Genomic DNA, 24225 nt, shown 5'->3' with positions numbered 1-24225 from the left:
GCTCGGGGTTCGTAATTCTCTGTGCATGAACCTCATGAAGGATTCATGAAGGTGCATGAGTTAAAGCCATTATTTAGATCTCATTTACTACTGATGGCAGGACAGTTCATGAGATTGAATGAAGGCTGGTGTTAACAGGTTGTATTGTGGGTGAAGCCAAATGTATACGCCATATGCAAACCATGTGGAAAAGCACAACCTGTGTCACCCAACGCCCACCTCCAAAAAATGTCTAAATATGCATTGATGCAGAGACATTGTGATGAGGGGCAAAAAGCATAACGTAGCAAATAAAATAAAAAAAGACATTAGAAGTGAATGGCTCCACGTTTTGCTGTGTCACTCCAGATAACAGGTTTAAGCAGAGATATCCAAGACATCTCAATTTACCTGTCAGTCTACGTCACTGCCAACCGGTGTGGGCAGGGCCAACAGAATTAGCTCCAACCAAATAAAATGAATACTCGTTGTAGGTTTTGAGGTGAAGAGATCGGATGTCTTGAAGGATCCCGATGCTGAGTAAGTTGAAGCTGTTCTTCATGGTCTTCTCTTGGATGTTTACTTAGCACTGCCAGTTAGATCAATACCCCAACAGCAGCCTTGAACATGCTGAAGTTAGTACATTTCTTGGTTTGCTTGGGGATCTAAGATGAGCTTGAAGATGTAGTAGGTGAAGGAATAACATTAAGGAATATTGACAGGTAATAAAATGTATAAAAAGACTGTTGTGTTTACCCAACTTAGAGTCCATTCATTGAATTGACTGGTCTAAAAGCTTATTTTTGTTTTCCATAAACAGTATATACTAACCGTTTTGCAGGTTTTCCATCTTGTTTTTACATTTATTCAGATTCACACATCCAGAGTTCTTCTTGTCTGTTTTCAGCCATCCTTTACCAAGAAAATAAAACTATTTATTCTCTTTCATGCAAATAATCAGAAATCGTTGAGCTTCCAAACTTTGGAATTATAAATATCAGGTATCACTTAAAAAGGAGTGAAGCGAAGAAGTTTAAATAACAATTTATTTCAAATTGACCACACAAAATTAACAAAATTATTTCTTGTTGCACACGTGAGTGTGTCGGTTGCAGCAATGAGAAAATTGCCAAATATTTTCTGTCAATGTCAAACAGCCTTTCAGTGCGACTGAGTGTTGTTTGTTTTCATGGGTGCAACCCGCACACTTAGCAAACAAGCATATCATGTTTCTTACAAATGTTTCACCGTTCAAAAGTACAATATGCAGGCCATCCTGTACGATGCTGAAAATGTTTTTAGTTTAAAAAAAATTAATATCTATGAAGTGATTTTACAAGAACTGGAATTGCTCAGTATCGTTTCACCTCTCGATATGAGACTGTGTTCCACTAATAAGATTATTATTTTCAAACACTGCAGTGTTCTATTTGGGCCAAATGACATTTAACCGTCTGTTATCAGTCCTACATCTCTGGTTGCATCTCCTGTTATAAAATGTCTTATCCAACGAGGGATATCGGGTATTACAATCATTTTGCGTTAGGTAATAAACTCCACATGTCTTTTGTGATGTGCTGAACCAGTCAAACTTGAACCGACTGTAGCCGGAGGAGAGTTCTGTTTAATATCAAAACAATGCAAATAATTCTATGAATGAAGTATACGAACCCAAAAGCACCCATGGTAACTTGTTGCAGTATTATCTGAATGCCATTTACACTGATGGTATTAATAGAAAAATATAGAAAAACAAAGAAAACGTGTAGGCTGATAGTAGCAGTAAAACAATAGCATAATGAACAAAACCACAATTCAAAATGTTTTACATTTGTCTTGTATAAGACTTGGAAGAATTTAACCTCACCACGCCTGAAGAAGTAAAATGTATTCTGTTAAAGTGGAAATCTGCCAGCCCATCCAGATTTTTTTCTCAGGCTGACAGACGTGTCTGGTGTCTGTTACTCTAAGACAGAGATTACATTTGAACAAACATCACGGATTCTTCCTGCACAGTGACAATGTACTTCTTTGAATTAAGTACTTAATATAACCGTGCCATAGATTAGCGGGGATATTATTCATACCTGATTGATTTCATTTACTTTTTTTAATGTTGAATTGTAAACCTTTGTCTTTGGTTCTTTTTAAAGACTGGCTGACAGCCCTGCTCTTTTTGTGTGAGTTTTTGTGTCGTTATATATACTACCTAAATAAATCTAAAGAAAATATCATTTTTTTTAAATTATGTGTTCAAAGAAACTATTTAAAATGTTCATAAAAGGCCATCACAGCTTACAAAAGTCCTCATATCGATCAATCAATCACACTATGCATATACCGGATATTACAGATTCTGATTTTAGGATTTTTTTAAAAAGTTGTAATTTTACCTTTTTATCTATGTAAATGGTAACTTTTTCAAGTTTTTTTAATGAAAACAAAAGTTTAAGAATATAATGATAAATTAAAATAAATGAAATAAATAAGTAAAATATTAATGGAAAGAAAAGAGTTCACGCAAACAAAACAAACTTCAAAAGAAGAGTCTGATTGCTCAAACACCAAAGGTATCCATGCTTATTTGTGGATATGTTCCTTTGTTTGTTTAATAATGTTATTATAATAGTGGAGTGATCCACCCCACATCAGATTGAGAGACGCACAATCTGAGAGCCCGGATTCGAACCCACGACGTACGAGACAAGAGTACGAGGGATTTTCCAATCTCGTCGTCTGTCTTTCGACTTTAAACGAGCCGTCAGTCCTCCAGAAGCTGCAGTTTCGTCGACATGTATTCTCAGTCATGAATCAACAGTTCCTGGATCCGCGCGCAGCGTCTCGAGTTACACAACTTTGTGCGCGCCGGTGATTCGTGGAGCAGCCGCTCGGAGGCTGGATCGTACACGTCAGCAGACATTAACTTGTACCCAAGATGTATCTCGGAGCCACCACTCTCTTCCTGGTGTGTGAACGCGTTGTTGATACTTTACGCGGAGACTGCGGAAACTTCGGGTGAGTCCCGCGGCGCGCGGAGCGCACGAGTGGTTTTCTTTCACCATCCGGCCGGAACGAACCGGAAGTCACTCTTTTTGTAAAAAAAAAAATTGTCTTGTATTTCTTTCCTCCCTCAGGTGCTGCGAGCCATTCTTTCAATGACACGGGCTCCAGGTGGAGACGACAGCCGTCCGTCAGAGAGCCACCGCGGCGCGCGTCACGCGAGGAGGACCGGGACGATGTCGCGCGCGAGTTAACGGCGCGGTGACGGGTGACTGACAGGCGTCGCTTTTTTTATTTTTTTTATTTAGTGTGACTTGAACGAGGCGGTGAAAATGAGATTTCGGCTGATGAGGAGGAACGTGCTCGCGCTGCTGGCCGTCTGCTCCGTGCTCCTGACTCTGCTGGTTTCCACGCGCGTCATGATGGTGTCCGATCGTGACGCGAACGCTCACGCGGCCCAAGTGAGCGTGGACACGCTGTACGAAGACCCCGTGAAGTTCAAATACGACTCGCTGCCGCAGCTCACCAAATCCGTGTACCGCTCCAACTACAAGCAGTACATACTGAACGCAGAGGAGTTCCCGGGAGACCCGCAGCTGGTGCTGGTGGTGCAGGTCCACAACAGGCCAGAGTACCTCAAACTGCTCATCAAGTCCCTGGAGAAAGCCGAGGAAGTCCACGGTTTCCTCCTCGTCTTCAGCCATGACTATTTTTCCGAGGAAATAAACACAATTGTGCAGGGGATCACTTTCTGCAAGGTACTGCAGATCTACTTCCCCTTCAGCACTCAGCTGTATCCCAGCGAGTTTCCTGGACAGGACCCGCGAGACTGCCCGCGGGACATGTCCAAGGAAGAGGCTCTGAAAATAGGATGCATCAACGCAGCGCACCCCGATTCCTACGGACACTACCGGGAAGCTTTCATCACTCAGACCAAACACCACTGGTGGTGGAAGCTGCACTTTGTGTGGGAGCGAGTGCACGCCATGCAGGGCTACAGCGGGTTCGTGATCTTTCTGGAGGAGGACAACTACGTCTTGCCCGACCTTTTCCACCATTATAAACTCATGGTCGCATTCAGGGAGAAACATTGTGCGGATTGTGACTTGATGTCTCTGGGCAACCACTACAAACTGGACGGCTTCGCCGGTCTCTCCAATAAGGTGATGACCACTGGGTGGATGTCCACCAAACACAACATCGGCATGGCCATCTCCAGGGACATGTACTACAAGCTGATGGGCTGCAACAACGAGTACTGCACCTTCGACGACTACAACTGGGACTGGACTTTGCAGTTCCTGTCTGGAACCTGCATCCTGAAGCCCCTCAAAGTGCTGGTGGCGCAGGGCTCCAGGGTTCTCCACACGGGGGACTGCGGCCTCCACCAGAAAGAGGACTGCAACCCGGAACTGGCCGCTCAGCTGGCGGACCAGGAGCATCAGAAAGCCAAAGAAGGCTTCTTTGCTCAGACTCTGGCCCTCACCATGGCCGAAACACCTGTGCACAAAGCGCACATAAAGAACGGAGGATGGCGAGACATTCGAGATCACTTCCTCTGCAGGAACTACGCCCGACGTCTCTAAAGCTGTGTTTTTGTTGGTGCTGCGTTTTGAGCTTTTCGGGGTTTGTTTGTTTTTTTCAGGCCGGAATGATCCGTAATCAATGAGGTCTTCCGAGATATGGGACCAAATCGAACACTTTTTAAGTCTGGTTGCAATCTTGTTTTTTTGTTTTCTGTGACGAACCAAAGCAGCACAGGTGCCAAAGAATTTTCTTTTCTTTTCTTTTGTTTTCCCTCAAAGATTCGTGTGACTGATGTAAATGAGGGCAGGCAGTCAAATTTTATGCGTCTTCCAAACCAGAGCACCTGTTTAGATTTGCTGCATAGTTATGTGAAACGAGAGTAAACTGTATATCAGAGAGCACTGAAGTAAAGTCAGTGGTTAGAACTGTATCATCGCCATCATAAACCAGTGGCCTACATGAGCCCCCCCCCCCCACCCTTTTTTTTTTTTTTTTCTAAAACTAAGCCAAACGCAAAATATTTAATATAAATACATCGGCCTCAGTCACACGAAAGAGAATGATGGTGTTTATTTCTTGAACTTATGCACTTGTTCTTTCACAGCTTCCTAATCTGGTTTATGCAGTTTGGTACGAATTTCAATGCAACGCAAAGCACATGTGACCTACACACTGGGAGGTTTAGTGAAATTCTTCAATATCCTTAATAATGGAAGGTTTTATCAGTTATTTCTTTGGAAGCGGATCTTTTCTTTTTTTTTAATGTAACCTTCAGTTTTGCTGAATCGGCCTCTCTGCTCGGCTCATCCCATTGATCCCTGGTTGACCCAGCAGGAGCTGGCCTGTTGTTGGTTCTGCTTATTTGCTTGCAGATAGGAGACAGGTAACCTTTTGGAACTAGGATTCAGCGAACAGCAGTCTATCCTGTATTGTGGCGTTCCTGTATTTGGGCCTTCCTGTTCGTCATTCAGGCGAGCTCAGAAAGCATTGGTATGCGCCGCGGTGTAAAACAATGGAAACGCCTTACGAGATAATTTGAGAATAGGTGTGTCAATGCTATGTCTGGAACTGACACTTGTCACGCAAGATGATTTCTATATGAACAAATGTTTTCATTCCGATGCTGTTGCCAACTGAAATGTGAACGTTTTATTTGAATGCTGGCTTTTTTTTTCTTTTTTTTTTTTTACATGAAACAAGTATGAGCTCGACTTCATGATGGTTCACCCTATCGTGCCTTACCAACAACTCTGACATGAATGTATTCTACAATAGGAAACTTTATTTATCTTTAAGGAGATAAAGCACAATCATCTGAAGAGACCTAACACACAAAGAAGTACTTTGTATGAAGGTGCCTGTGTGTCAAAGAGGTTTTCATGAGACCAATTGTTCTTTTCTGTCCTTGTGTTTGCTTGTCTTGTGTCTTTGGGATCACTTGAATAAGTTCTTCATTCGTCGTTCACTCTTAATGTTTGCCAAATGGGAAAATAAAAAGGTTCATTTTGATTCGTTTCATTACTAATTACAAATTGCACAGCTTTTTCTTTTTTTTTTACACATCAGATTTGTGTTGGCCAATCGATATATCTGTCCTTTTGAGAAACAAGCAAATCCAGGAAATACTGTAGTTTACTAGTCCAACATTGAGCGCTTCAAACAGCTCCTGAACCAGAGAGCATCTGAAGAGCCTTTTGCAGCTGATATTTACACAATACCGGCTACTCTGAACAGTTGCCAGCCACACACACACAAACTAGAAGTACCAGTTAACCTTTCATCAGAGATGTTGAACATAAAACTCGTCCCAAAACAGCCTGCAGGATGACTGGAGAGTAGAAATGATAAAGTAAACACTGACTGGAATGTTTCCCTCAAGCTAATGTAGTTGGTAATGAATGTTCTGATAATTGTGGCATTTCCGTAAGAGGAGTGGACATGGCACATCACTGAGAGCTTATTCATCATTAAGTAGCATCACAATCACGGACGTTTTAATAATATGCATGACGAACGCTGCAAAATGTCACAAAGGGTGGACTTTGCTTTGTGGCGTTTTAATGCGTCTTGTGCTGGAAGGCACGTTATAAATTACATGAAGTGAGAATTACTCCTATTTTACCTTGTAAAAAAGCATAGGTGAAGGTTGTTTTGGATTAAAAATTGTATAAAAACAAGATCGAAACATGAATTGTGAGAAAGGAACTGAGATACAACAGAGTAAAACCACCAAAGTGCACAACACAGGAGATCGCTGCTTCCTGTAGCAATAAGACTCGATAGCTCCTTGTAAACAATATGGTTTTGACTAATTCTGCACACAAACATTTATCCTAACTACTCCAGTCCTGTGGGACATGGATGCGATGCTGTAAACCAGTGGTGGACAAATAAGAATAATAATAGGGCCATATGAAAGATAGCACATGCTTCGGAGGGTTGGGCCTTCAGTTCACTTCAGGTTTCCTGAGTGTAAAATAAATAAATAACAATATCCTAATAGAAAGCAGTGTGCTACATGGTGATTTTGACGAGCTTGTTTTCCAGCCTTGAATTCCTCTGTATTTTTAGTCTGGTAAACTGCAAATGTTCTTCCACGTTCCTTATGCTGGCCCATGTGGAACTGTTGGGTTTTTTTCCTCTGTGAAAAGCACTAAGAAATGACTGTGTTGTATTTGGTGCTACATAAACAAAGCTGAATCGGATTGAATTTGTAAAAAATTACCTGAAATTTTACTTTGGGTGAAAACGACAAGGCTGAGTAAGTCATTGCTTTGACGCCCATTTTTATTCTGCTTTGATCGTTTGCACCGCACACTGGTAAGCAGTTTGGTTTTTAAGTGTTTGTCAACAATACACCTAACCTGCTAAAAAGACATGATCTTTACACACTGAAGAAAAGTGCACGCCTTCTAAATGACAGATAACAGCTGCGTTGCATGCACTTTGTACTCCAGACACGTGCAACATGCCGGCCCTCTCCGTCTTCACCGAGACCTACCAGACTGTTTCCACAAGTGTTTATGCAAAGGGGAAGGGGAATTAACCCTATTAGGACTCAATACCAATTGAAAGTACAGTATTGCTCACATATTGTAAAAGTGAAAGCATTTTAAGCTGGACATGATCAAATGCATCGTTTTGATTGAATAAAGTTAGTATACAGCGGTTCACGTCAATTCTCATATATCATTCATTCTGTTATAAGTTGATCAAAGTGAGCTTTCCCTGATGTACACTATTTGTATTTGATTCATTTTTTCTCCTTGACCTCAAATTTAGAGCCACATACCCCCTTTAAGCTATTAAATAACCATGTTGTAAACATACTACAGCCCTTCAAACACAGATCTATACTCACGGCCTTCATTCAATTATTTAACAAAGATAAAAATGTGTAATATTTATTCCAGTGGTTCTTTTAAAGTAATTCTCCAATGCTCATGAAACAATTTAAATATAGAATTTACAAATTACTTGTTTTGTCAATTATTTTGGCACTCACACAAAATTAAATGTTGAAATTTGAATTGTTATCGTCACGACCTTCTCTTAAAAACGATGAAAATAAAATTACATTGTTTTGAATCATTGTGACATATTAACTAAGTTTATGAAGAAAAACACAACTATGGCAATACTACCAATGTATCTTAAATATATATGGGAGTTTCACAGTTTGAGTCGACATGTGGGAAAGATGAAGTTTTATTTTATCAGATGCACCTATAAAAGCCAAATTCTAATAGTTTTTACTTTGCGTGTATAGCAGTCATAGATATTGTCTGGGAATCACACGGCCTCTTTGTAAAAACATAACCAATACAATTCATTACATGCAGCAACAACCTATGGAAAATGTGTAGATTAATTTGTCAAACATTGTTCATGGACTGAAAGGGACCCCCCCAGATGGTCTATTTTAGCAACATTAAATGACATTACGAAAATGGCGCCAGTGATGCAGCAGTGGAAGGCGCACAGGTAGGTGCTCGAGAATAAACAGGAGCATCAAAGGCAAATGGCATAATAATAACCAAGTCGAGTAGGTGTCGTGGTTATTAGCGTTGTTCATGGGGTAAGTGTTGTGGGTTTGAATTCGGACCTGGCCTTCCAAGATGGAGTTTGCCAGGTATTCTGGTTTTCTCCTCCAGCCCAAAGACATGCATGTGAGGTAAACTCATGCTCCTAAATTGCCCATACATGTAAATGTGCTTGGTTGGCTATCTTTCGGTATTTTTGGCCCGAAGTTAGCTGAGATCAACTTCCGGATAAATTCATATAGATGAAAATGATTGTTGAATGGTTGCATATAAAAGGCTGCAAGATTTCATTCCTCTATTTTGCAGCAGATATGATTGTTAAAAGACTACATCAGGTGGTAGATGTTCAAAAGAGAGTTGTGCAACACTATAAAGGTCTGACACAGGCTTGAACCAGGAACAGAGGCGACGTGTGTCACGTGATCAACGCGCGTGTCCTCATTGGACGGCAGCTTCTACGTGTTTATTTCCGGAAGTAAGTTGTTGACAGCTTCAGGGTTTTCAACAAGGATTATTTATTCTCACTTTCACAGCTCCGCCACGACAGGTAACCAATTGAATTTAACTTGTTAACAATAAGAGCGAACCAGCCTTTTAGCTGTAGTAAAACCTGTTTCCCACATGGCTTGAACGATTAATGTTTGCGGTTGAAGATGTAGCTAGTGCTAGCTGTTAGCTGTTGCTACGTCTTACGTAATGCGCTACAAACGACTAATATAACAATATAGACACAATATACCGCTTTCCTGGAGTGACTTTACATTACACCAAATAAGTGAGAACAGCTAGGATCGTAAAGCGTTGTTTCAGAGTGTTCAGACAGCGTTTTACTGTGTCGGTGAAACTACGTTAGCATGGATCAAACATATATAAGCTAATGCTGCCTTGTGAATAAATGTCAGTAAACTTTAGTGTACCGGTGGCTCATCCAGCCCGTTATCTGTTATTTAGGCTCCAAATGAAGTGTATCCCTTGACGGAGTTCCCCCCCCCCGTGTGTTTAAACCCTCTCTAGGCGTGTCCTCATACACAGGATGGCACATTGGTTTCACAGAAACCCCCTGAAGGCAACAGCGCCGGTGTCCTTCAACTACTACGGTGTGGCAGGAAGTCCTGCAGCCAACAAGATCTGCAAGTAGGTCTCGTCCTCATTCCCCATCACTGTGGTCATTAACACGTTCTAGTCAAACGTCTAAGTTTGACATGAGATGAGTAATAAACACATGGAATTCTGTTTGTTTAGTGTATATGAACATTTTTAGATCCAGGTGACGACATGACAAGGCTTCCAGTCTCATTTGATGACATGAGACAGTTTCTTTCCAGCTGAGGTTATCATGAAAACAGATTTTTATGTTTTTTGCTTATTCGGTAATAGTGCTGAGAAAACAAAGGGGGTATACTGTGACACTGACCTGCATTGAATTGCAGTTCAGTGGGATAAGTGTTTCCTACTGATATCGGAAACGAGAATGCCATGACGGAAATCTGACTCCTGTTCCACAGTCGAGAGCAAGAAAGTGGCAACAATAATTTACACAACCGCACTTACTAACGTAGTCTCATTTTGCCTCTAAGAAAGAACATACGTTCCAGTTTGGTCAAAATATCGCTGTTAAGCCAAATGCTCCATTTCAAAGTACTGAGCTCCCAGGTCCTGGTCATAGAATGAATATTCTGTTTTTCTTGGACAAGCTTAAAGCAGACGAAGCCTTGGTCCACAACTGTGATCTCTGGTGCCATTCCAACTCTGGGTCTAGTAGTCTATGTTAAGTTTATTTCATAAAGGTACAGTAAGAGTTTTATTTGTGGTTTAAATGCTCATTGTGTTAAATTTTGTGACAAAAACATGTTGTAACTTTGAGATATTCAAAGAAATCCCAAATAATCAGTAACATTGAATAAACAATTAATACCAGAACAATATCTGTATTGTGCTGCTGAGTTTTGGACTGGAATTGGCTTGCTCTGAAGCGACTCCTGATTGTAAAGTCAGAAAGCCAAAATACAAGCTCACTATTCAACCCCTCTTTTTTTTTTTTTTTGTATAACTAACCAATTTGAACACTAAATTTAAAAAAAAACAACAACAACTTGATGTTTCTTGTTTGTGCTCAGTGATCTGAGGATGACCCGGGCCAGACTGCTGGAGATGTTCACCGACGTCACCTGCACCGCCGAGATCATGAAAAATGCCACAGATGCATACTTCTCTCTTCTCCAAGGTAGTGCAAATGTTTGAATCAATCTTTTTGCTTTATCTATGTGAGGGTTCAAACCTTCTTACATAAAGGTGTTTTTTTTTTGTTTGTTAGTTTTTTGTTTTCACCCCCTGAAATGTTCCTTTCCAGTTTAATTTTTTTTTTCAGTATTGATTTTTCTCTCTGGAGTGGCTGATAAACCAACGTGTGGTTTTGTATACCTCCAAATGAAAGTATGTGGGGGGTGTTAACGGCTTCCCAAACTTCTCAATGTTTAGGTAATTGTTTCACTCTGAGGCTGTTCACACTTGTTGTACAGTGCTACTTTTTTTTGTTTGAACTTGTAAGGATGAACTGAGACCTCCGCTGAGCCACACTGAACCTTGTTTAGAAGTATAAACATTGAGGCTTGTTTTCGCTCTTGGCTTGCACCATATGCAAACCACAAAATCCGTGCTGCAATATGCATGAATGTCACTCTGATTGAAACAAACCTGAAAAACAGGAACACGCCCTGAGACTTGTCAACCTTTTCCTTTTGAGAGCCGGCCTCCTTCTTAGTGACGCGCTCATGCTAGTTGTATTTTTCTCCTTCCAGTTGTTATCTAAACCTCACATTAGAGCACTGTCCCATTAGAGACGTCTTTGTGAAGGTTTGTTACATGATCTCGTTTCCTTTTTGCCATTTCCGACCAATATGGCAACTCTGATGGCGCTTTATCTCGTAAAAGTGTGCGATCAGTCATAAACTTCTCGCCGAACACTCTCCCCACACTTAAACCCTGAGATTACGTCGTCTACAAAATCCAGTTAAATAGGCTGTTATTCTACTCATGTATGTACAGAGAAACGTAGCGTGTACTTGTCAGTAGGGATTGACAGTTCGGTTCCAAACAGAGTTTCCAGAAAATCAACAGGAAGCATCTGCCATTTCTCTGCATGAATCATTTCCTGTAGAATTTGACTAGAATTTGTGAAGGAATAAATATAGTCTATAAGTAGTAAATCATATATATATATATATATACACACACACACACATACTGGTTTTGAGTGGAAAATTATATATTTTGTTTCAAGTGTGACTGGGTTGAAAAGTATGTCAAGAGAATGAGCACTGTTATTTTGAAGAACAAATCTCAAAGCACATACTCACAACAATATACATAAATAAATTTTGTTAGAAATATTGCAATACGTTTTTTTTACTTTACCGTGCAGAACGAAGGGACATATTTTTCATGTTGATGTGGGGATATATTGTGCCGCTGTAACGTAATGTCACTTAATCACAGGCAGAATTCAATTTTAGAATAATGTGATCAATAAATGTGACGGTATGACAGTTGTAGGCATGCATATTCAGACCTTACCTTTTGGAGTGACTCACTTTAAAGTGAGCTGTTTCAGTTAAAAACTGGTATGTTCTTTCATGTTTTAATCATTTTTACTGATCATTAATTGTGCTTCTTTTTGCTCTTCTAACATTTCATTCCTTCCTATATATATATATATTTTTTTTTTTTTCTCTTTGCTTTGCATCTAACCAGCTGCTTCTGTTTGTTTTTAATCACGGGGTCGCGATGCTTCAGGCTTTATAGCGTCTCTGGATGGAACCACGCAGGAGAACAAGATGAGGTTCATGCAGAACTTCAAGTGGACTGACACTTTGCAGGGAAACTCGCCAAGGTGAAGGCAAACAGATCCCAACATGCACACAGCTTTTCAGACATACGCACATGTTCTTGGCTCCGACAACAAGTCGTAAACCCTCACCTTTCGGTTCGTGCAGTGGAGCCAATCAGCGGCCGAAGTCTGTTTCTGGAGGAGCTAATTTTCAATCTTGGAAGAGATGACTTTGCATGCTTACACATGTTTGTATTTCCTGCGGTGTGTGTGTGTGTGTGTGTCTCACCCTCCTTCCAGTGCCCAGCAGGATGCAGTCTTTGAACTGGTCTCCATGGCCTTCAACGTAGCCATCTGGTACACCAAGTTTGCCTCGAGACTAGCAGGGAAGGAAAAGTAAGTCGCATTTTTGTGTCTTTCAGCAAAGCGTTTGTTCCCATCTTGTCTAATCCACAGTGTGGTAAATGCCCTGTTGAACTGTTGCCTGTTTAATAGTATTTCAGAGGCTGAAGCTAAAGATGTCCACCGGAGCTTGAAGGTTGCAGCTGGAATATTCAAGATGCTCAAGGTGAAACTGATTTTTAAAGAATTATTTCTGCTTATGACATCCGAGAAAAATCTTTTCAAAGATAAAGCTAGTCCTGACACAACTTGGAGAAAAAAAACCCCTCACTTTTATATCTTAACCCAACAATTTCCAGTTTTCCTGCCACTTCGGAAACGGCAAATACATTTATGAGATGGACAAAAGTACAGTTCTATTTATTTTTTTATTTATATTTCTACCATCTATTGCTTGAAATCTGCAGAGAGCATGAATTATATATATATATATATATATGTGTGTGTGTGTTCCACAACAGAGAAGTTTGAATATTAAGAATAAACCATTAAGTATAAAAACTAAAGCTCAGAGTAGAACAACCTTGGAGAGAGAGTTTCTCTCTGAGTCTGTAAGGAACAACAGTCTATTTGTGAATTCCTGTCCTCCTTTACTGCCAAGTTAATTTAACTGCGCTCCATCCAGTAACCGTCTCTGTCTCTGTCTCTGTCTCCACCCCAGGAGGTCCACATCCCTCGCCTCATCACCCCGGCTGAGAAGGGCCGCGACCTGGAGCCCAGGGTGCTCGATACTTATCTCATCCAGTGTCAAGCAGAAGCACAAGAAGGTAACAAACTCTTGACCTTGCTTCAAAACACCGATACAGAGTTGACATATATTTTGACTTTTCATTTATAGTCATGTAAGCTTTTAAGTGATCATCTCTTCTTGACCGGTGATTGGCATTTGTGACATTTTTCAACTATGAACTCGAGTCCACAGACGGCAGGTAAAAACTATTCTGATGAAGAAATTTTTTAAAATTTCTTTACAGTAACGATTGCCAGAGCGATTGAACTGAAGCACAACGCCACCCTCATCGCAGCTCTGGCGTTCGAGACGGCGATCTTCTACCAAAAAGCCGGTGGGTGCTTTTCCACCAAGCGCAGTTTGTTTTGTCCAGCTTCATGTCCCGCCGTGTGAAATGTCACTTCATCCGACCCGTGCTGAGGAAGTGTGCGTCGGTGTTTTTGTGTCCTGCAGACCACACACTCAACACCCTGGAGCCGGAGTGCAGCAGCAAGTGGAGGAAGTATCTTCAGCTGAAGCAGCACTTTTACATGGCATACGTGAGTCACGTGTTCCCACACATGCAAACGGGCCTTTCTGTAGGAAAATAGGCGCTAAATGCTGATCGGGCCTTCTGTCCGCAGGCGTTCTGTTACCACGGACAAACCCTGCTGGCCAGTGACAAGTGTGGAGAGGCGATACGGTCCCTCCAGGAGGCGGAGAAGTGTATGTATCACACGGCGTTTCCTTTAGTTTTGGCTGCACCGTCTCTTAACACGAAGGGGGTTTCCTCACATTGGTATCCACTCTGGCTGAACCCTGTGAATCGAACAGAGCTGCGTCAGAAACAGAAATCCACTAAAGACGAGGGAGTTCCTTTCATAGGATGAAAACTTTATTGCTCAGTAGTGAAATAATTGGACAATATATGCAAGATCGCCAAAATATAACAGTATTATATTCAGTGTCTCAATACTTTATACTCATTAATTTTCAATGCGAAGGTGTGTTTTCCTCATTTAGCCTCTCCCCCCCCCCATCTGCGAATGATGACTGGATAGACATCATATATTAAATATATGTGATGGAAAGACCATCACACGACTTTTGCGTCATGACTTTCCAGTGAACAAACAAAAAAAGGGGGAAGGGGAGAAATAATGGCGTTAAACTGAAGAACAGATGCACTGCAAACCAGATGCTTTGTAATGCATTGCTCAAATGTACGAGGAATTCGAATACTGTGTTTTGAAACTGCTCTCCATAAATAAAGAATATAAAAAAAAAAAAAAGAAGTCAGAAGCTTAAAAATCGAGGAAAAATGACCAAAAACAAGGTTAAAGACAGAAAGAAAAGAAAACACAGAATCAGAGCGAGTATTAATGGGGGGGCAAGAGAAATCACAACAATATTGTTTGTCTTTATTGCAAATCATATAATCTCAATATGTGACTAGATTATTGCACATTGCATGTTCACCCCATAAGAACCCTTTGTGTAGATAATTGTCGCTTTAATTCATATTTGTGGATGAGTTCCACTATTCAGTTGAAACCGTGACGTCTCACCACTGGAAGCAGATGATCACATGACAAACGGATGTGAAAATGAATGTAGATGGTGTGGTTTGTATTTTGTGCACACTGTATGTGACACACGCTGAAGTTTCATCCTTGTGTGTTTGTAACTGAAACTCCGGCTCATTTTACTGTTTGTGTGTTGTGCCCCCCCCCCAATCCGAATTGTCCAGGTTACTCCCGTGCCGAGGCGCTGTGTAAAGAGTACCGTCAGACCAAAGGCCCGGGAACCACGGCTAAACCCTCCGAACAGCTGTTCTTCCTCAAGCTGGGCGGCCTCATTAAAAACACGCTGGAGAAGTGCCAGAGAGAAAATGGCTTCATGTAAGTTGAGTCAGAGCGGATGAAAACAAAAGAAAAAAACCCTCTGCATCCTCCGCGTGACGTCCGGACAGCAGGGAGATTTTTATTGGCAACAAGCGAGAGGAACAGTTTTAATCCAGAAAATAAGTCCACCAGTATCGGGGGGGGGGGGGTTTGACTCGTATTTCTGAAACGCGGGGATAAAAACTGAACGGCCTGAGATCTGATAGAAAGAAATCACAAAGATCACATGGACACTAATTTAAATGAAACCTTTTCAAACACACTTTTCTTCATCTTCAAATGAAACTGCTACAAGAAACTTGGGCCAGTATTTCTTTTGCGTTACGCCACTTCATGACAGGTTCGTGTTTCTGAACTGGAGCAGGATTCTTACAAATAATGTTCTGTTTTTGGACATTATGTTAATTGAAAATCCAGATATTCTGACCACAGTCGTCGGGGGAGAAAAAGTTGTGAAATTCTGGATGTTTAACGCCAATCAGATCAGCGTCATGTCGACTCAACCTGAAATCTTTTCCCTTAAATATTTGCGAACACTTTCTGTGGTCTGTGATTTGTCAAAACACTTGGTTTCTCAATGTTTTGTAGTTTTTTTCCCCACCTTTTACGAATCTTAATTTTGACAACCTGAGAGCAGCCAAAGCCTCAAACCCCGCAGTGATCCCTATGGTGGTTTAAAAACAAAAAACAGATGTAGGACAGGAATATGGCGACCTGTGGTAGATAGTTTTCGCCGGTAATTATAGAGTGATGGTATTTTATAGCGCATTTGAACCATATCAATCAAAATCACTGGATAAATTAGTTTATTTCAGGGTGAAAACGACCAAATACATTAAAGGGGATTAAAATTAGAGCTCTAAAGTTTGTCTTTTCTGTAAATCTGCATACGTTAACTCTCATAAGTTGTTGTTTACCGAGGTGCTCGCTCCACTTTCAATTCAACAACTGAAATAGTTGAGAACAATTTTCCTTTTTTTTCTGTCAAGATACTTCCACAAGATCCCTGCGGAGGCGCCTCAGCTGGAGCTGAAGGCGAGCTACGGCCTGGCGGAGCCAATCGCCTTCGAGCTGCCGGCCGTCAGCGAGCAGTGCACCCCCGAGGTCTACGCCACCTTCGACCTGACCAAGGGAGCCAAGAACGACAAGGTGGCGTGAAACCCGGGCTCCGCTCCGCCGCTTGAGTCCGTCTCTGGTCGTAGTTTCCAGCAGCTCACACCCTTCCTCCCTCCTGCAGGCCAAGCCCAAGGACGAGGAGGTGAAGCCGGTGAAGGAGCCCGACCTGAAGCCCCAGAAGGACACGGGCTGCGTCGTCTCCTAAAAGAGTTCCCGTAGCGCCGACCGCGACGATGGCGTCCGTTCTCCTTCTCGTGTAAAAAAAACCCTCCATAGGAATTCTTTTGTAAGATTCATCCACAGTGTTGTACATTCATGCTGGAACATTTATCGTATCTGGGTAAGAAAACCGTGATCACTGCATCAGAGAGAGAGAGAGAGAGAGAGTTTGATCGTATACAGACGCTCCATCAGGTTCGCTGAGGCGACTCTTGAAATGAGAAAGTGGTTTTTATCAATGGTGCCTTTGGCTGACGACACACAATTAAAACGCAGCAGCTCCAACGATCACGAAATGCAGTTTTCGTATGTTAAAATTACCAAAAAAATCACAAGATATTACAAAAGTAAAACTTCTGTATTCAATATTTAGCTTCATAGACTGCGAGAGAGAAACTGAAGATAATTAGGGCTTCAACTCCGCAGCAGTTTGGAACGTGGAACAGGAATAACCGCTTCAGCAATGTGTCCACTATTTAAGCTCTATTTAAAAATAGTACAAGGGAATTCAATTTGAATGCCAAGAGGATCATTAGAATACAAAGAAAACAATGCACCTTTAAAGACAACGTGGCTCTAAGCTGAGAGACGAACAGTGGTGCTGAAGTGACCCGTCTGTGCCTACGTTAAATAAAACAAGATGAAGGACCAACCAAGCAGCTTGGGCATCATGCTCAGTCTGTTAATATCAGACAATATTTACATATTTAGGTCCTGGTGGCCCCTTTGGTGTTTCGCACTGTTGAAAGAAAAGACAACTTTTAAGACGAGTCCCTGCTGTTCGATTTAAAGAAAAGAAGAGCTCACATATTTGTAGATCCTCTTCTTTGTGTTTGCGGCGTTTACGCTTGGTTTTACAGCCTGCACATATTATTACGACGCACATTAGACGGGGATGTGTTCAAAAATTCTGCCTAATAATGTTTGTGGTGTTTATGAAAACAGAATCGTCAAAACAAAGCAGAAAATGAACGTTTGACCATAAATACAAAAGTCACAGCACAAAGGCGAAGTCAGCCACACGATTTTGACAAATCATAACTTAAGTAGAAAAGTCTGTACCGCAAAAGTCATGACTTTAATACAAACATAAATACAAGAATCCCAACACAAACACAAAAGTAAGAAAACGGAATTCCCAACATAAATAGAAAATCTGAAACCGTCATCGAAAACAATCATTTTCTCTAATGTTTCCTATCTTTGTGTTTCGGCGTCGCCGTACTGGTCGCCAGTAAAGACACTAAATGAACAAGACTTTTTTTTATTGTACATTACGTTTCCTCCTGGTTACTTCTAGGTGTAGTCGTTTACATTCAGTTAATATTCTCTCTCTCGACATGTATTAGAGTAGGATTTTTATTTTTTTTTGTATGAAACTGCAAATTTCTATGTTGATTTAAGGAAAGATATTTCCTGGATGAGGCTGAATCAATCTTTAACATGAAGGTTTCTGGGAAGTCCCCCCCCCCCCCCCCCCCCCCTCTTTGAGTTCTTAATTTATTTCCCGTTGACATGTAGCGAGATCTGAAAACACAAAGCCGGTGTAAAAGTGGCTCAAAACGTTCCGAATTGCTGAATTGCATCTTTCAACAATAATCATTGAGGGACAAACGGTTGCTGTGGTCCACAGCGGACATGCGGTGTTCGACCTTTAAATACACCGAGAGGATCGTCGGTGTTTGCGGCTTTCCATCAAGCTTCAAAGTATTGTCAAACGCAGCGTCGCCATCGTTTTGCTGCAGAACTGTATAAACTGTAATATACTGCTGGTATGAGCTCATTTAACCTCTGTGTATATTTACTCACCCAAACAGCCTCACATCAGAGCAGAACACACTTGCATATTTTATGAAAGCACATTCAATGTATTGCACTTTTTTCTTTCTTTCTTTCCCCCCCTCCCCCTCCAATTCTTGGACGATATTGTTGCCGTTTGACTTTTATCTGATCGCAGTTTTCGGTAAAACCGTGTTCCAGGTGAGACTTTGACCATCAGTAGCTCCTCCCGCTCAACGTATCCGTCATGTCAAAATGTACGTACTTCAAATGATATTAAATGATTTTGAAAACTCACCGCTTTCCTGTTTTGTCTCGCAACGCTTCGCATCTGTTCGACTCGAACAACTAGCGGAGTTCCAGTCGTACAACTTGTCTGGGTTCATTATTTTTTTGAAAAACTAACAAACAACTTGAACATTTTTTCAAAACTGCTTATTTTGCGAAAAAGGAAAGTAACTTTGTCAAACAATAAATACATAAATGGACAAAGTCCCTTCACAAATGACAAAGTAATAGAAAATATAAACTATATTTTGGTGTTTTGTATCTTTTCGTTTCAACCTTTCAGTGAATCTAGAGGTGAAAATAATATGTGAGAATAAATCTAACAGAACAGTTTCAGCTCAAACAGTATTACTTGGCTTGTTTTCTAGCTCACTGAGCAGATTTACTGTAAGATCTTAGACATTTTGGGCTAAAAAGAATAAGAAAAGATCATCTTGAATTTTATTTTCCCTTCACAAATTTCCAGTTTTGGCAGCAGCAGTGGACTTTAGACATTCTGCACGGCGACTCCAGCAGCTCAGTCCAGCCCCTCCGACCCGGAGCGAAAGTGAATGTGCAGCTCAGCGTCCGCCGTCATAACCACGGGCCCTTTTGTTTGCCGTCTCGGGTTTCAAAGCCTCATCCTGCATCCTGGAGGTGTTTCGTCTCGGCCGGCGTGGAGGAGCGTGCAAGCACAGCTCGGACATGAAACCAAGGGTCGGCGCCGAGAAAGAAACACAAGCTGGAGAATGAACGACCAGAAAGTAAGTGTTGTTGACGAGTCGGCAGGTTGGACCGGGCTTGAGGGTTCACTGTGAGTTCATGAAGGTTTGGAAAGAATCTACCGTCGTTAAAAACTCAACTTTGTGTACATAAACTTTAAGACACAATATCCTGTCACTTTGTGGGGGATACTGTTACTTTAGTAGTTCATATCAACTTTTAAAACATAGTGGTGTAGTGGTTAACTCTCACCTCACAGAGAGACTACCATGGGTTCTAAACTGGACTTTTCTATTTTGAAGTTCTCCCTGGACTTCTGTCTGCTTTCTCCCGATGCTCACAAAACTCTGGAGCAACTGTTGATCTCATTTACTGCATTTAACTAATCATAAAATGTGTAGTGGACTCAGTTGAAGCAAAAAGGAAGCTCAGCTTAAGAGGTAAAGATAAGAAGTCAATGGAGTTGGTTAATACCTCTCCAGCGCTGAACAGTCCATGGAAGGATATCACAAAAAAACAAAACAACAACATGATGTGAAGGAAACATAGGTTGTAGAATAGGAGCACGGTGTAGTTGTAGAGGCGTGGTTTCACTTGGGAGTGGGCGTGTTTACATGCGGAAGTGTGTGCGTATGTAAAGGTTACTTAAAGGTCACTTATCCATAGATATCAACACGAGATGCCGCACGGCCAGTCAGTCATGGCGCCACCATCTTGGGGCGGTCTCCCGCGTGTGCTAAAGATATATATTCCAGGTAGAAAATCCACACAAAAAACATTCGTAGCAACACAAAAAATACTTAATTTTAAAGCCTGGGATCTATATGTTTAGCACGAGCGGGAGACCGCCCCAAGATGGCGGCGCTGTAGGCGCGTCACAGGTGGCGGAGTGAGGCATCTCGTGTTATTTATCCATGCACTCACCTGTCACAGAGGTGAGAGTCACGGTTGGGTAGTTGCGTCACAAATCGACGAGCCCGATGGCCTGACCTCATACTCTTCGCTGAAAAAAAAAAAAAGGTTGGTCAAAGAAGCCGGAACATTTTGTCAACAACAAAAAAAATGCGTTAGAGGAAAGCCAACAAGTCATCACACATTGACAAGCCTGAGAATAAAGGAGCCACATGCAGCTCAGTGCCACACCAGGTCATCCGTCCACCTGGCAGCAGAAACTGTTTGTGGATGAAGGACTCCGCTTCCATTGGAATGCATTGAGTCAAGCGAAGACGATGTATTAAATACATGTTACACTGGAGGCGTTGGCGCACCGACGCTGGCGCAACTTTGCGATGTTGGGTCTTGGTTGCATAAATAGGAGGTGGCTGGTGTTATTTAGAGGACAATTGCTTGTTGGAATGCTTGGATGGAATCTGCTCTGTCAAGGAATTCAAATGCAATGTCTGTGGAACGGATTTTCAATGCGGCCTCGACGAACTGTGATTGTATTGCTTCATACAAAATACAGTCTAACAGAATGAGTCAAATAAACGCTGTTGCTGAATGTTCAAATATGGAAAGTGAAAAAAATTGAACTTCATTCGCATGCTCATCTGCTTGCTTAAAAATGGAAACAAATCTTGCAATTTTGGCAGCAAAACAAAAGGCATTAATGGAAAGACATGCATTGGATGAAGAGGAGTTAAAGCTACGCAAAAAGGAAGAGAACAGCTTTTACTGCAGAGGAAATGGCAAAACCAAATAAGTCATAAAATCACAAAGCTGGTTTGGCAGTAAACCAAAGTCAAATGTTTCAGATGGGATTAACTCACACTATGAAAGGAGACAATTGAAATAACAACTCAACGCCAATGCCACTGGATTTGTCTCATCATTGCCAATTAAACTAAAACCCATTGAGTTACCAAAAGTGTGCACTCAGTTGTTAATGCCAGGCCACAAAGTAAATATACCCACAAATAAGGATCTGATAAGGTGGCCATATTTAAAACACATAATATTATACATTATCAGTGAACGACTGGGGCAATTTCTCACTCTTGTTTTGCTGTTGCCTGTTTTTTATTGATTTTAATGGGTTATTTTGTTGTTTTGTTTAGTGATGATCTGAGCTTCTTCATGTTGTTTCACTGTAGATATTAAAGCATATAAATATCAGACATGCATTCAAAGGTGGAATTGCACCCCCTTATCAAAGTATCAAATAAGGTATCTTTATAGATATAATTGAATACTTGTATAAAAATATATTTCTGATACATATGTTCATGTTGTATTTAGCTTCTATAGAATTTTTCTAATGTGAATTTTTTTTAATTAATTTTTAACATCTGCCATAAGCAAAAACTTTAAGTGATTTCTTTTTTTTTTTTTGGTTTATTTGTTAAAAAAAAAAAAAAAAAGGTATTACTTTTGAACCAAGTCTGTTTAAATATGTGAAATTTAAATATGTAAAATAAATAAACCGCAGGCAGTTAAAGAGCTCATGTGTTGTTTCATGTCGAGTTTATAAAGCCACAAAATGACTAAACTTTCTGCATCATGGCTGTTTTATACTTCAGTAATTAATTCTGCACATCATTTTTATAAATAAATACCCCCCCAAAAAATGAAAGAAAATGTGAGTATAATCTGTGGCAGCAGAAACCAGCTCGGACGCCGACCTGTCAGATGCCAGCTGAGATCCAGGAGACGGAGTTTCCTGGACGTCCCGGAAACCCCAAAGAGAAGAAGATCATCCACTTCGCCAGTGGCGAAACTCTGGAGGTGCAAGACAGTGAGGAGGAAGAGGAGGCTGAGGAATCCTCGCCAAAGAGAAGTCCTTTCGAAGAGCCAGCAAAGAGGGTGAGACTCGGTTCTCCACAGAATAGAGTTTGACATGAAGCAGCAGGAAGCTCACGTGTTTTCCTTTCCCCTCAGACCAGGTTCTCCTTTAAGAAGATGGCCGTTCTAATCGGGAGGGTGTCACTGCAGAGTGAGTCTCTAAATACCTCTGGAAACAATTAGGAAAATATTTTGCCGAGTCTCACTGTGCACGTCTTTTATTTTGTAAAACCAGCGTGTGACTTCCTTGGGAAGAGATTCGCAGCGGCTCTTGGACTGAACGTGGCAAAGTACCAGTACGCCGTCGACCAGTATCACCACCATCATAAGGTAAAATACGCATAAAAGACAGGAGGCGGAGCTAACTGAGGCCCTGTTGACAAAGTGAACCACGGAAATCCTTTGCTTCACTACCAAAATGAAACAACAGCACCCGCTAGTGGCACAGCGTGAAAACGACATTGTTTTCTGCATTTCCATGTAAACTGACACCATTTTTAAAACATTACTGTGTGAACGTGAAACTTTTCTGAAAGGAAAACACAACGACGACACGTTTTCACTTGAAACGTTGTCACGTAAGCCGAGTTTGATTCCTCATTAAAGTTCAGTGACATGTTGTCAATGTTATAAATGTTGAGTTGACAAACTTGCAGGTGCCACACATAGAATACCTTCATTCAGGTTTAGTTTACAAAAGTGCTGAGACAACCTATTCCAGCACATTAACAAGATCCCGTAACGATCCCAATAAAATGATCAAACAGCAAAAATCGACAAATAGTTATTGAGTAAAAATGATTTTATCGAGTGTTGCATGTGAGCAGTGAAATTCAATTAAGCAGTCAATAAAAATGTAATATTTTAACTTCTCCACTGAGGATTGTGAGGTTCATGATAAAGGATTTTTCAAAAAGTGTGAAGAAATGTCACAGTTTTCAAGATGTGCTTGTATCATGAAAACTCCTGGCTCCTGTAGGCGCCGGGAAGCCGAGCGGCGGAGGGGCCGGCGGAGTCGGTCCAGCTCTCCGGTCGCCCGGCTGGGAGTCGATACGGAGCCACAGGGAACCCGAGCGGCACTGCTGCTCCTCCTCTGGAGAAACACGAGCACTCGGCGGAGGGGCGCCACAACAGAGGCTATCGAGAAGATGACAACAACTCCAAATGAAACCGAACAAACACAATATGCGGAGAATGTAAAAGTCCTACAAAGTTCAATAACGTGCCACTATCGCTGGACTATGTGTGAAAAGTTAAACTGATTGTAACTTGTCAAACATGTTGATTTCTAAGTTCTGAACATATTATAGAATATGAACCGACAGTATATTGTATATTTAGGGGCATTGGTGGTTTTGCGGTTTCTTCATGTGTCAAAATCATTGAGAGATTCTCCATAAAAACAGGAAAAAACACAACTTTTCTGAAAAGCACATTACTGCACATGCATACTTACAGTTTCTGTAAATAGTTTTTTCTGCACGTGTGAATAGATAGATAGACTTATGGAGCTAGATCCAGGTCAAAAGGTTTGTTCATTTGAAAAATTTAAACTGAATGTTCAAGGTTTGATCTTCAATTTTGAAAAATTAAAGACACTAATTCAAAATAAAAACAAGTGTATGAAAAGCTTTTTTTTCCCACTTTACATATCATTTTGATTCAGCTCTGAAATTCTTTGGATATAATCCTTTATTTTAATTTTTCACTGTCAAATATATTATTTTAAATGTAGGTGTTGTTTTTTTTGTTTTTCTACTTGCAGGTTTAATGTTTTCAGATTAGGATCTTATTTTTTCACATTCAAATCCGGTATTCAAGTTTCACTTTTTTTTTTTACTTTCAAAGCTCTTTCACTTTCAGTTCATATTTTTTCAAACTTTTGTGGCCTGTTCTGGCGTGGGGGGCGTGGCTTCCAATGAGAAGGCTGTGGGATTGTGAGTGACTGCG

General features: G+C 41.0%; 3 protein-coding genes across 4 annotated transcripts; all 3 read left to right on the top strand.

Moving 5' to 3' along the window:
* The first annotated feature begins 481 nt into the window (after positions 1-481).
* Positions 482-4964, top strand: LOC308143641 (alpha-1,6-mannosyl-glycoprotein 2-beta-N-acetylglucosaminyltransferase). Of its 2 annotated transcripts, none has more exons than XM_080514522.1 (2): positions 482-519; positions 3114-4964. In XM_080514522.1, the coding sequence occupies exon 2, from the start codon at positions 3312-3314 to the stop codon at positions 4563-4565; it is 1254 nt and encodes a 417-aa protein (XP_080370648.1). In that variant the 5' UTR covers positions 482-519; positions 3114-3311; the 3' UTR covers positions 4566-4964. The 2 variants fall into 2 exon arrangements, with proteins under 2 accessions (XP_080370648.1, XP_080370647.1); XM_080514521.1 differs by lacking the exon at positions 482-519 and adding an exon at positions 2910-2994.
* A 4055-nt stretch (positions 4965-9019) lies between these two features.
* Positions 9020-18801, top strand: brox (BRO1 domain and CAAX motif containing). The gene is made up of 13 exons (XM_080513660.1): positions 9020-9096; positions 9564-9683; positions 10667-10773; positions 12342-12438; positions 12676-12771; positions 12871-12943; positions 13439-13544; positions 13752-13841; positions 13961-14046; positions 14131-14212; positions 15237-15387; positions 16380-16539; positions 16628-18801. Exons 2-13 carry the CDS (start codon positions 9583-9585, stop codon positions 16709-16711), a joined length of 1233 nt encoding a protein of 410 aa, XP_080369786.1. The 5' UTR covers positions 9020-9096; positions 9564-9582; the 3' UTR covers positions 16712-18801.
* A 608-nt stretch (positions 18802-19409) lies between these two features.
* On the top strand, positions 19410-23752 carry LOC308143461 (protein FAM177B). Its single transcript, XM_080514279.1, has 5 exons — positions 19410-19535; positions 22096-22296; positions 22372-22426; positions 22511-22605; positions 23255-23752. The coding sequence occupies exons 1-5, from the start codon at positions 19521-19523 to the stop codon at positions 23441-23443; spliced, it is 555 nt and encodes a 184-aa protein (XP_080370405.1). The 5' UTR covers positions 19410-19520; the 3' UTR covers positions 23444-23752.
* The last annotated feature ends 473 nt before the right edge of the window (positions 23753-24225 follow it).

The sequence above is a fragment of the Blennius ocellaris genome, assembly GCF_963422515.1.
Source record: "Blennius ocellaris genome assembly, chromosome: 18".
Classification (NCBI taxonomy): domain Eukaryota; kingdom Metazoa; phylum Chordata; class Actinopteri; order Blenniiformes; family Blenniidae; genus Blennius; species Blennius ocellaris.
Note: the sequence above shows the minus strand (reverse complement) of the source record. Positions and strands in the feature narration are given on the sequence as shown.